This window comes from Cynara cardunculus (assembly GCF_001531365.2).
Source record: "Cynara cardunculus var. scolymus isolate 2C chromosome LG 3, CcrdV1, whole genome shotgun sequence".
NCBI classification, from domain to species: domain Eukaryota; kingdom Viridiplantae; phylum Streptophyta; class Magnoliopsida; order Asterales; family Asteraceae; genus Cynara; species Cynara cardunculus.
The window spans coordinates 9039930-9053415 of NC_037530.1; the positions used below are offsets into that span (position 1 = coordinate 9039930).

At 31.9% G+C, this 13486-nt stretch overlaps 1 protein-coding gene across 6 annotated transcripts; it reads left to right on the forward strand.

Annotated features, from left to right (window-relative positions):
* Positions 1-8274: 8274 nt before the first annotated feature.
* Positions 8275-9624, forward strand: LOC112510144 (protein UPSTREAM OF FLC-like). Of its 6 annotated transcripts, none has more exons than XM_025115456.1 (4): positions 8275-8498; positions 8568-8693; positions 8763-8832; positions 8938-9624. In XM_025115456.1, exons 1-4 carry the CDS (start codon positions 8315-8317, stop codon positions 9494-9496), a joined length of 939 nt encoding a protein of 312 aa, XP_024971224.1. In that variant the 5' UTR covers positions 8275-8314; the 3' UTR covers positions 9497-9624. The 6 variants fall into 6 exon arrangements, with proteins under 6 accessions (XP_024971224.1, XP_024971226.1, XP_024971225.1 ...); XM_025115458.1 differs by having other exon boundaries at positions 8579-8693; XM_025115457.1 differs by having other exon boundaries at positions 8275-8489.
* The last annotated feature ends 3862 nt before the right edge of the window (positions 9625-13486 follow it).

Below are 13486 nucleotides of genomic sequence, written 5' to 3' on the forward strand. Positions count from 1 at the left end.
GGTTTTCATATGATCACTCCTATATATATATATGTGTATATATATATATATATATGTATGTATGTAATATTCATGTATATTCATGTAACACCCCAAATCCATATTTACATATAATCCACAAATTTCATAAAACATGAAATACAATAATTACATATTGGTCTTCAATGTACAAATTGCAACATATAAATGTAGTTACAAACTTTTTCATTCACACCAAGTACATGACTTGTATAAAACATATTCTCAAGTACATGTACAATATCAGCTTCCCAAAATTCACAAATGTAATGCAATTATAACTTCTTTTACATCTTTCCATTCCCCTTATTCTCCATATTTGCCCGATTTGTGATGCAAAATTTTAAAACAAAATGAGGGTTAGATCATAAAGTCTAGTGAGAAATCTCTTTTTGATTGTTATTACAGAGTGAAAATCACCAAAACACTTTTAAAAAACCCATGTTTGTATTGATAACAAATAAACAGTGTTTTATTGAAACAAACATTTTTGTCGCATCATATAAATGAGATAACATCATCTTATTGTATCAAACTCATTGAGGTATCAAACTTGTCGCATCTCATTGATGCGATAACCCCACTTGTCACATCTCACATATGCGATAACCCCCATTTGTCGCATCCTTGATATTCGCTTTCCTCGCATCACCTTAATTCGATAAACATTGTTCCTCGCATCTTAAAGATGCGATGATACTATCTCATCGCATCATAAAGATGTGATAAACCAAACTCATCGCATCATGAAGATGCGATAACAATACTTCATATGATCAAAATCTCATTTTTAGTATACAACTGATTTTGTCAACCTTATCTCAGTATACGTCTCTTTTGATTATGCCACCCTTATCCCCAAATACATCTCTTCTGATTATGCTACCATTATTCCAATCAGTTGATAATAACATATCAAAACACCAAATTATGCTAAAAATAACATATAATCAATTTCAAAACACCCCGCGTATAAAAACTAGAAACCATACGGTTTCTTTATCAAAAGTAAATCAAGTGATGCTTTTAAATTAAAATTCACCTATAATCCCAAAGAGATCGAAAACTTTAATCAACAACAAATATCAGTTAATAACCACGCATCAACTTCTTCATTCTATTTTTGATCGAACCCAGTGACCAAGAAAAACTCTCACCAACTTTCTCTTTTTAGTTTTATCTGTCGCAAAACAATTACAAGAAATAAAAGAATATATATATATATATATAGAGAGAGAGAGAGAGAGAGAGAGAGAGATTTGAGATCATGTGAGACCAAGGGTTTTTTGTGAGACTCGTAAGACCAATTCTCAACCATTGGATTAGATCTACAATCTGAACATTCATAATCACTAAATTGTCACGAGACTTTTCAATAATCACAAAATTGCCACCGTGCAACTTTAGACCATTAAATTATTAGCTCATAAAGTTGATCAATGAACATAAATTGATCTTACGGGTCTCACAAAAAACCTTTGGTATCACGTGAACCCAACCCTATATATAAACAAAGAGGCGGCTTAAAGAAATTAGATATTTTAAGCAAAATTTTAAAACACACTCCTAACTCTCAAACAATTTCAAAAATAACCCAAAACTTTATAACCACAAATCGGGTTATCACAATTCATGTATCTACAATAGCTCAACATCATAAGTCTGTATCTGGACATCACATTCTTCATCACTTCCTTCAACATCATAAGACACCACATTCTTCATCTTGATAACCCAATACCCATAGAGACCGATCGAGAAACCATTTAACCGAGCAAGAACTTATCGTGACCGATCGAGAAACCATCGAGAACCTATCGAGAAAGATCAAGAATCCATTCATTGACTTGGTGTATGTTTATTTGTGTCCATAACCTACCACTTTCATTTTCCATTGAGAACCTATTGATTGATTTATTATTTGATTATGCATGTAAAACCGTAGGCTACCACTTTCAGCTTTTATCGAGATGGATCGGGAACCCATCTAGACCAATCAAGACCATATCAAGATCGATCGAGAACCCATCAGGACAGGTCGATACCAACCAAGACTAATCAAGAACACATTCATTGACTTGATGTGTGGTTATGTATTAAAATCATAACGTAACACCTCTATTTTTCATCGAAACCGATTGAGAGCCTATTGATAATTTATTGTGTGTTTGTTTATGTAAAACCATAACTTAACACTTTTAACTTTTATCGAGATGGACCGGAAAATCTATCAAGATGGATCTGTAAATCTATCGAAACGAATCAGGAACTCATCAAGATCTAATTGAGAACCCAATAACGAAAAAAAATAAAAACTAGAGTAATGTATAGTTGAAACTATAGTATATTCATGATGAATAATATGTATGTGCATGATGAATATTACGGTGAAAATTAATATTTATGATAAATATCATACTAATATAAATACTAGAGAGTTATTGTATGCACGTGATCATACATAAATATTTATGATTCATAATATGTATATTCATGATGAATAGTTATAGTGACCATGTATATTCATGACGAATATCATGCTGAAATATGAATGTTGAAAAGTTGTTGTATATACGTGAACATATATAAATATTCATGAGAATAATATGTATGTTCAATATGAATGCTATAGTAAAAATGTATATTAATGATGAATATCATATTGATGTACGAATTTTGAAGAGTTATTATATACACGTGAACACATATATATACATACACACACACACACACATATATATATATACATATATATATATATATATACATGTAGGTGAATGATTGTGTGAGAAGGGAAATTATTTTGAGAAGCGTAAGAAGAGATCTGAACCCTTGATCACTTTTAGTCTCATGCCCACCCATAGAAATGAATCGATCCGGTGCATCTTGGTGCACCTCATTAGTGTTGACATTCAATTGGGATTGATCAAAAGGTGTAGATCTATTCTTACGCTTCTCATCTGAACTCAACCCTATTATATATATATATATATATATATATATACATAATGAATTTTATAATGAAAATGTATATTAATGATGAATATCATAGTGATTCACTAGTATAAATACTGAAAATTTGTTGAATTCACGTGAAAATATATAACTATTTATAATGAATGTTATCTTAAGTTGTACATTCATGATGAATATCATACTAATGTATGAATACTAAAGGGTTGTTGTAAATATATGAACCTGCATAAATATTCATAATAAATATTACACACACATATATATATATATATATATATATATATTATTTCACGTAAAAACGGTAAAACCAAAAAAAAACTATATCGAGATGGATATCAAATCGAAGAGAATGAAATACTAGATTTTTTTATATAATTTATTTGATAAATATTAATTATTTTTAAGATAATTTAGTTTAAAAATTAAAGGAGTAAAAGTTTTTTTAATAAAAGAAAATAAAAAATCAAATATGGTAGTTAATTCAAACTTACATTTTTGTTCCTAATTATGGGGTATTTGGGATTTGCTTATTTGAAACAACTTTTGCTTTTCTATAAAAGTATTTATCAACTTATTATAAGTCGGAATTGTTTAACTTCTTCAAAAACTCCTTATTACCTGTTTGGCACCGGTATAAGTTGTTTATCCAAATACTCAAAAATGCTTATTACCGGTGTTACACCAGAATAAGTCAATAAATTGTTTTTATGAGCAATCCCAAACCCCCGTTTTATGTTTTAACCGTTTATTAGTTTTCTAAAGTTTGATCAATGGTCAAAATTTGTTCTCATGTTTACAATGAAAATGTGGTTTTCATTTGAACCTATCCCTACAGACACATACACATGCCCCCCCCCACACACACACATATATATATATATACATACATAGAGAGAGAGAAAAAAAAAGAGATGAGTGATCAAATGCAAACCACCCATTTTGTGCAAACCCTACAACTAATTTCATCCATCCATTTTCTTGATCAATGATCATGATTAAAATGTGTTATATTAGAAAAATAAAAAATAAACTAAACCAAAATGTTTAATATTTAATCAAGAAAGGACAAATTTGGCAAACCATTTTTACTTACAACCATATTATATTAAGAAAGCAAATAATTGTTTCATTGACTTTCCTTCCAATGATATATTTGACATATGGTGTTCCTAAAAAACATCTTTTTACAGACAACTTGACAAAATATATTATTTGGGACTAGACTGGTTAATGACATAATCTGAAACCTGTTTCATACCAATCCAAAACTTGTTTCATACCAATTTGATTCATGATGAGAATACATCAACAGTGAAATTTGTTTCATGAATAAAACGTTTTGGAATGAAAAATTTGGAAAACTGGATATTTTATTTTGATCAGTGATACTGTTGTCATGAATAAACGTTTTGAATTATTAATAAATTTAATTCATTAGTGAAATTGTGTTCATGTTCAATATTCAACATGAAATTGGTTTCATTAGTTAAACTACACATGTTTCAGTCAATGAAATGAAATCAGAATTCATATTGTCATCTAATTTAGGGGCCGTTTATCAAACACTTACCCGGTAAGCGCGTACCAGTAAATTCAACACTATCATTTACCTATTAGATAAGATTTTAGTTCACCAAAACGGTATCGTATGCAACAATTTACCTCGGTAAATACTTACCGTGGTAAGATTCGTCACTTTCACTTACCGGGTAAGACTATTGGTCTTTGTCTCGCTCTTACCGGGTAAGATTCTTAATCATTATCATATTCATCCGATAAGGTAAAATGACTTGGTGTTCACTTACCCGAGTAAGCATTTGGTAAACAACCCCTTAATAAATAACGAAAGCATAACATTAAATAATGACTACAAGAACATAATGAAATTTGCACATGATACGAAATAATAACTACAAAAACATTTAATACGAACAACAGTCAATGTAAGAAACCATGACAAATGTTAGACACACATTCATATTAAAAAAAAAACATCAACATAATCATTAATATAAAAAAGAATTACCATCATATTCATCTCTATCTGAGATAACATTATTGGATTTGTCAAACATTTCATTGGAACTAACACCTCCACCCATATCACCCATTATTGTAGAGGACCGTAATTTCTCAAGATGAAACGATATGATTCTATACAACCTATAAATATGTAAATACAAACTATTTGTATAAATTTTAAACGAGGGAACAAATTCGTGTATATCCTAACATTAATGAAACAAAATCATTGTTTTAAAATATCTATATATGATTTTATCATTAGAAAGATTTTAACAAAAAATATTAGGATAATATGGAAAATTATATGCTGAAGAAAAATTATCTTTATTTTATGACTAAATATTATAAATTAAATAATCACCACATTAAAAATAGAGCCAACTAAGAAACAATAAAACAAGGTATATCCTAATAAATTATAAAATAAATGACGTGACTTCTATCTATACTATCTTATTAAGCAAATTTAGCAAAAGTCTTAAAGTCTTAAAATTCTAAATGACCAAAATACCTTTTATACTACCATTATAATCGTCTCGTTAATACCTTCGAAATGAGTCCAATATTGAATAGTTTTTGACTTAATTATATTATTATATATTATATATACTGTAAAAAAATATTTTTAATATTTATGATTTATACATTTATAGTTATTTATTTATATATATACTATATATTTTGGGGTTAGGTTGTCCAAATTGCACTGTATAATATGTTCTGAATTAATATGTTCTTAGGTTTTTTTGAAATATATATATATATATATATATATATATATATACATGTATTAATTCAACCTTAATCTGAGTTTCTGGACAAGAAAGAGGGTAAGTAGTTGAAATTTCATTCTAAAAATCATCTTTTTTGTTCTTTTCATGGCTTATGATCTGTCAAATTTGTAGTTTTCTTTATTGGTTTTGAGTGATTATCTCAAAACTCAAGTTTCTTGGTTCTTTGTTCTTGGTGTAAATCGAACACATTTGTGGAGTCGTTTAAATATGTTGGATTTTAAATATATTGGATTTTAAATTGTCATACAATTTTTTTTATCGATAGTCTGTAATTGGATCCATAACGCTTATTTATTTAAACTGTATTAATATGCAAAGACCAAGTGTAACTTATATCATCGTTAAATCTTATCTTCTAAAACCAGTAGAACTTCAAAATCGTTAAAATTCATGGCTCCCACCGCATTGCGTGGGTACACAACTAGTCTTCTTAATAAATGAATGATGTGGCTTCATATGATTGATGAATGATCAATGATTAGAAAATTCGGAAAAAACCCATTTTTATCCCCCGCATGGGATGGATAGAATAGGTAGTTATGAGGTCAATTGTGGAAACGCTATTCACATTCCACACGAGCTCTAGTTTCAAACCATCCTATTCCTCATGTGTGTCTCTTAATATAAACACATATGCACATGCTTGCTTTCTTGTAAGAAAAATCATTTCGTATTATTTTTAAATTTAGGGACCGTTTACCAAAACCTTACCCGGGTAAGTACTTATCAAATAATATTACCTCACTTGATGAATATAGTAAGGGCCAAGAATCTTATCCGGTAAGAGCGAGATAAGGACCAAAAGTCTTACCCGGTAAGTGAAGGCGACAACTCTTACCACGGTAAGCCCTTATCGAGTAAATCGTTGCATACGATGTCGTTTTGGTGGAATAAAATTTTACCCGGTAAATAAATAATAGTGTTAAATTTTACTGTAGGCACTTACTGGGTAAGTGTTCGGTAAACGGTGACTTATCTGAATTTAAAACAGTTAAAAATGAGATGAATATAAAAATACAGCATTGTACCACAATTAAGGTATTAATTTTAAGTGATGATCATCATACGTAAAATAGATATAAGATATTATATTTTAAAGACAATGTGTTAAATTGTAATAGAATTTGTATTAGTTTTTATTACATATTGATAAGACTTCGGTGACTTGAGGGGGAGGGAGGTTTAGGGGTTGTTTATCAAATTTTTTATTATGTTATGTATGAATAAATTTGTCTGTCTAGATAAATGGGTGGTGTTGTTTATTTTTTTTATCTGAATCAACAATCTGAATAACATAAAAGACCGATTTACCCCTCAATGTTAATTATTTGAACACTAAAACCAAAAAAAACATAAAGAGGGCGACAATGGGGTGTCTCATATGGGAAGGAGGTTGTGCTTTAAATAAGGGGTAGATGTGTAAATTTTGTGTCTGAATAGGAACAACACACCATTTCTATCTGTAAGATTAAGCCATGTTCTATGCAAATAAGCCATAAGTAAACAACCTAAATGAGCTGTGCAAATAAGCCAGATAGACCAATAAACCTAGTTAAGCTGCAAGTAAACAACCCTAGGGGTATAAAAAGTACGAAACTGAATAATTCGATAGAAGCAATACAGTTTCAGGTTATTCGGTTTGTGGGTTCAACGATAGGATTAATCGAATAAGGTAAGTTTTAATTTTAGTTACTTTTTCTTACCATATTGGTTTAGTCGAGTAACAAATTATAATATTATTTAATTTATATAAGTTACTTTTAAATTAATTGGTTTGAACATATAAAATTAACATCATGTTTCTGGTTTACTTTTAAACTAAAACAACAAGAAATAAAGATATATCTAACAAAACCATTAGCCAATATTATCATCATAATGTGATTTGTAGTGGTAACAAAACAATCAATATCTGAGGAAACGATTGTCAAGCTAGGAAGTGAGGGATTTCGTTTCATAAGTATAATTGATTAAAGCTTCATGTTTGAATTCATGTAAGCAACTACAGATAAACATAATAAAATAAATGATAAACATTTTATTTTAAATATAAAAATATAATTAGGATAATCATTTTAAATATAAAGAATATAAAGGATAATTATTTAGTTTTAAAAAAATATTTAATCATTAACTTTATAAAAAAAATTATATTAAAATTTTTATGATATCCTTATATTTTGTTAGTTTGATATTAATATCAATATATATTTTTCAAAATTTTATGATATCTTCATATTTATATTTTATTCAAAAATAAAAAAGTTATCGTTTTCTCAAAACCATATAAAATTGTATTATAACATAAAATGAGATAAAAAAAAATTAAAATCGAAATATATTTCGTTGCATTGTGCGAATACCCTTCTAGTCTTTTCGAAATAAATACATAATAATATTTTATTAAATATTTTAATAATTATTATTAAATAATAAATCTTTAATTAGGAGAGAGGGAGAGAGTACAAGTATGTTGCTTTGCTTACCAATTTGTGTGTAGAATGTTTCCCCATAAATATATATCAGTGGGAAGGAAGCTAACTGACTTTACCCGCCACCATTCTCTTTCTCCCACTCTCCTGCCCCCCTTCATGGCTGCCGATTCGAGAAAGAGCGTCTCCGAGATGTTGATCTCCAAAAGGCCCAGGAAGAATCGAAATCATCTTAATGGAAATGGAAATGGAAGTACGGATCTGATCGTCGGTAATGTTTCTGATACAAGTCCGATCTTCATTAAACCTAAAACAGAGCCAGCAACTGTGCAGGTAATGGAAGCCAGAAAAGTTCCGGTTCTGTATTACCTCACACGGAATGGTCACCTTGAACATCCTCATCTCATCGATGTTTCTCTCTCTTCTCCTCATGGTCTCTATCTCAGAGGTAATCACATTTTGTTTGATCGTTTAGCTTGATATGATTTGATTTAGTTTTTACTAATTTTGTTTGCAGATGTTTTGAATACCTTGAATTATCACAGAGGAAAAGGAATGGCGAACATGTACTCCTGGTCTTTCAAACGGTATGGAAGATCAACCTACAAAATTAAAACAAAATTTCAGTTTTTCTGTTGATTATGTTCTCTTTAATTCGCGATTTCCTTTGAAATTTCCTGAATCAAAATTAGGAGCTACAAGAGCGGATATGTATGGTACGATCTATCGGAAGACGATTTGGTTGAAGCGACAAATGGTCATGATTACGTTCTTAAAGGATCAGAGCTTCTCGAAACACACGAGTCTCTAATTCCGACGGAGGCGAACCATAATTGTAGCTCTACAATAACTCCGGCGGCCGCCATGATCAGACAACGGAATCAATCATGGAGTTCGTTCGACAATCCGCAAGAATACATGGTTGTGAAATGCGAATCCAGCAGAGAACTTGCGGCAAGGTTCGCGGCGGATGCAGCGACACAGACAGAAGAGCAAAGGAGACGACGTAGTTTCGAAGGAGAAAGGAAGGAGCAGGTGAGTAGAGAAGAGATACCGTCTCCACCGCCTTCAAATTCGAGCTCGGAGGTGTCGGAGGGAGCGAAATACGTGGATCAGACGGTGAACGTGAGAGATGAAGATCCAACGGCTGAAGGTAGTGGAAGGATGAAAGCTTCTCAGATTGTGATGCAGCTGATCTCATGTGGGGCCACTTCTCGGTTAAAGGGTGAGAAGCAACAGCAAGCACCATAGCACCGAATCAATAAATGTCAAGTACTAGCATGTCGCCATGTAGTGTTTATATGATGAAAATTGCTATTTTGTCGCCATCTACTGTTTATATGATGGAAAATTACTATTTTGTCACATGTGGTTTTAATTTTGGGTTAAATTATTTTTTTAAATGAAAATTATTAAACTTTTTTTTGTCATTTTGAATGATTAAGGAGTCGTTTACTAAACGTTTATATGAGTAAGTGTTTATCAAGTAACATTACCTTACCGGATAAATATGGTAAGTACCAAGAATCTTACCTGGTAAGAGCAAAGACAAGTACCAAGAGTCTTACCTGGTGAGTGAGAGCCATAACTTTTACCATGGTTAACGCTTACCAGATAAATTATTGCATTTGATACCATTTTGGTGGATTGAAATCTTACCTAGTAACAAGGACGGACCCATATATTTTTTTTTCCAAACAGTAACACTATTTGACTATAAAAAAAATAGGGAATTTTTTTCAAACTGTGGTATCGTTTGATTATAAGAAACAAATATACGAATTTTTTTTTTTCAAACGGTTGTATCATTTTACTAAGAAAATGTGTAATATTCGGGTTACGAGTTTTAATTTAAGATTTTTGAACATATATATATATATATATATATGTATGTGTGTGTGTGTGAAGTGTGTGAAGGTGTTGAGGTGTGTATATATGGGGAACAATTTTAAAAGGAGGGGGAGTCGGCCGGAGACACCGCCCACCTTATTCCCTTATTACTATATATAGAAATTTTTGGTCTAGATGAAAAAGTTTACACTCTTGCTATAATAGGAAATTCCCCTTTTGAATCATACGGATTGGCAGAAAAGAAGAAGAGAATTCAGAATTAGGATTCTTGTCTAAGGTGAGTGTATTCTGTTTTGAGTATAAATTGTTGGTATTCAATTCATTGCTATTAGAGCTGCCTTATTTTGGATCATATTAAATGTTGTACGGATTACTCCTAAACCGGACAAGAGGTGCCCGGGTTCTACCTAAACCGGACAAGGGTTGACCAGATTTGCCTTAAATCGCTCAAGAGGCAACCGTATATCTCATTTAAATCGCTCAAGTATCAACCGGGTTCATTTAAACCGCTTAGTTGTTGAACTAACCTGTTTTGCAGGTCATCATACCTTGCAGGACAAAGACAAGGGGAAAATTTAGAATTGAAGAAATTAGTTGCTTATAAATGTATTGAAGAAAGTTTTTTTTAGTCTGTATTTCGTAAACGATATTACATTCTGGGATATGAATAATATCATGCGGATTATCTGTATGTGGAAATTGTGGGTTGTTACAGTTGGTATCAGAGCCTTGGTTTAAGGGATCTGGGTATTTGCGAAATACTTAGACTTAAACTAGAGGTGCGGAAGTTATGATAATAGGTTTCACTGGGACTATGAACATGGGGAATATGTTATAGCTGAACCTATTATGAGAAAGATATATTATATATGACTGATATAATCTGAGTTATGGATAGATTTGAGAATAAACGTGTTATTATGTTTTGATTATGTGAATAATCATATGTGTTTAAATGTACAGAAAGAGTTATACACTGAGAAATAGCAGATAATCCCAATCAATATGAAAGGACCTCTACTGGTTATGGAAGAGGTCGGGGAAGAAGAAATGTGACTCAAGGGGAAGACCCGGAAAATGTGATGACAATAGAAACGCGAAGTCGCAGCAGGGGTCGAGGAAGAGGAAGATGTACTAGACAAGAACATGAATTGTCGGCCCAAGAAAGTTCAATGTTCGGCCGTGGTAGAGGAAGAGCAAGGGGTGGACATAATGTTTCTGACCCCGGATTTATTACTCAGGAGATGCTGGCAGCTTAGAAAATTTTCAAGAGAGCTTGGTAAATTTGTTGGGACGTTCGGTTCCAAATCATCCAGAATTTTTAAGGGACCCTGAACAGCAGGAAGAAGTCGGAGCTAGTACACCGGTACCTGGTACATCTGTACATCTTACTTCGTCCTCAGTACATAAAGAAGGAGATATCAAGATGTTTCTTGCCTGTAAACCTCCCAAGTTTTCTGGTGAGCGTGATCCTGTTAAAGCCATGTGTTGGCTTAAAGAGATAGAGCTGATTCTGCAAATCAGTAAAAGTGCAGAAGAGGACAAAGTCATGTTTGCTGTATCTCGTCTGAGATCAAGTGCTTTGTATTGGTGGGAAGTTCTATCAAATTCAGATCCAAACATTTTGAAGACTATGTTGTGGGAAGAATTTGTGGTTAAGTTTAAAATGCAGTACCCGATGTCATAAAATACATCAGGGAAATTGCAATACAAAATCTCGAGTATGTTTTAAATGTCAAGAACCAGGACATATAGCTCGAGACTATCGGATGACGCAAAGATGTTTTACTTGTAATTCAGCTCAACATGTAAACGCTGATTGTCCGCAAGCAAAAGGTCGAGGGTCTGGCTTTGTTGTAGGTCGGGGATCTGGATATTCTGGGGTCGAAGATCTGGGTATGTGCCAACAGGTCGTGGGAAAATGGATAATCATGTTAATCCAAGTGGACGGGGAGGGATAAGACAGACATAGTTTAATATAAAAGGGAGAGCCTTTCAGATGACGAGAGGCGAGGCGGAAGAGCATCCTGAAGTAGTGACAGGTACATTCCTTGTTAATTCAGTATGTGCCAAAGTTTTATTTGACTCAGGTGCAAATCGTTCTTTTGTATCACCATCATTTGTTAATTGCGCACATCTAGAATCTAAAGCATTGAGTGAGGATCTAATTGTGGAAACAACAAATGATAGTGAAGTTTTGGTTAAGGAAAGAATTGATGAATCCTTTATAAATGTAGAAGGATGTGAGGTGCCTATACTATTATTTCCTATGCCTTTAAGGGAATTTGATATAATTATAGGCATGGATTGGTTAGCTAAAAACCAAGCTAACATAGTTTGTAATGAGAAGATGATCCATGTAGACTTACCAGAAAAAGGAAAGGTTGTGATTTGTGGGGATCGACGGGATCACTACTTGATACGTATTAAGTTTTTAGTATGTAAAGTACCTTTTTATTCTCTTTTAGATAGGTTATTTTCCATTTATATCCCAACTTTGAGTCATTTTATCTATTTTCTCTGTTTTTATGCTAAGAAGAATGAGGAACTTGTTTTTAGTGGATTTTGGTCTAAATTAAGCTCATTTTGGACAGATTGGAGCAGGTCGATGCTGTGAAAATATGGTAGCATGACCTGAAGGCAGATGAAGAGAAAGATAAGACTTGGAGTTGACTGACATGACATTATGAAGACATTTGAGAGCCTTCTATAGTTGAACCAGCTGTAGTTTAATCAGATTAGCTGGAGTTTACAAGACTAATTTTAGTTGTTTTCTAAATATTAGTTTGCTTTTATGTACTATTTAGTTTATTTTGAACTAGATGGGTGTGAAATTACATTTTTGCCCTCACTCCATCCCTAGTATAAAAAGGGATGTTGGGAGGAGTATTGGGGACACCTCATTACCACACTTTGCTACTTGCTCTCTAGTATCTTTTGTTCTCTCTTCAAATAGTTTGCATACTACTTGAAGAACAAGTTCTTAATATTATAAATCTTTTGGTTACATTTCAAGTTCTTTTATCGCTTTATTTATATTATCGCATTTTATATTCCATCATTTATTTATTTACGCTTACTTACATTTTATTTCCGTCATTTATTTATTACGCTTTCCGCATCTTTCTATTATTCCGTTATTTATATTCCGTATTTACTTTCCGCATTTATTTTATTTCTTTACTTATCGCAATTTATATTCCTTGTCATTTATTTTTCGTCATGAGTAGCTAGTTTTATTAGCTCAGGTGTATGACGAAAACGGTGAGTTTTTAAACCAAAATATAGTCGACCCTTTCATGTAACAACGATGTTTTACTTTTTCATTTCAAGTTTTATAAAACCAATGACACTTCTTGACGAGTTGATCACTTTGAAAGTGTTAAAGTG

Coding starts and splice junctions, on each gene's coding strand:
- LOC112510144 (XM_025115454.1), top strand. CDS start 8,315: ATGTTTCCCCATAAATATATATCAGTGGGAAGGAAGCTAACTGACTTT. Junction 8,694..8,762: donor TCATGGTCTCTATCTCAGAG/GTAATCACATTT, acceptor TTTTGTTTGCAG/ATGTTTTGAATACCTTGAAT. Junction 8,833..8,937: donor TACTCCTGGTCTTTCAAACG/GTATGGAAGATC, acceptor AATCAAAATTAG/GAGCTACAAGAGCGGATATG.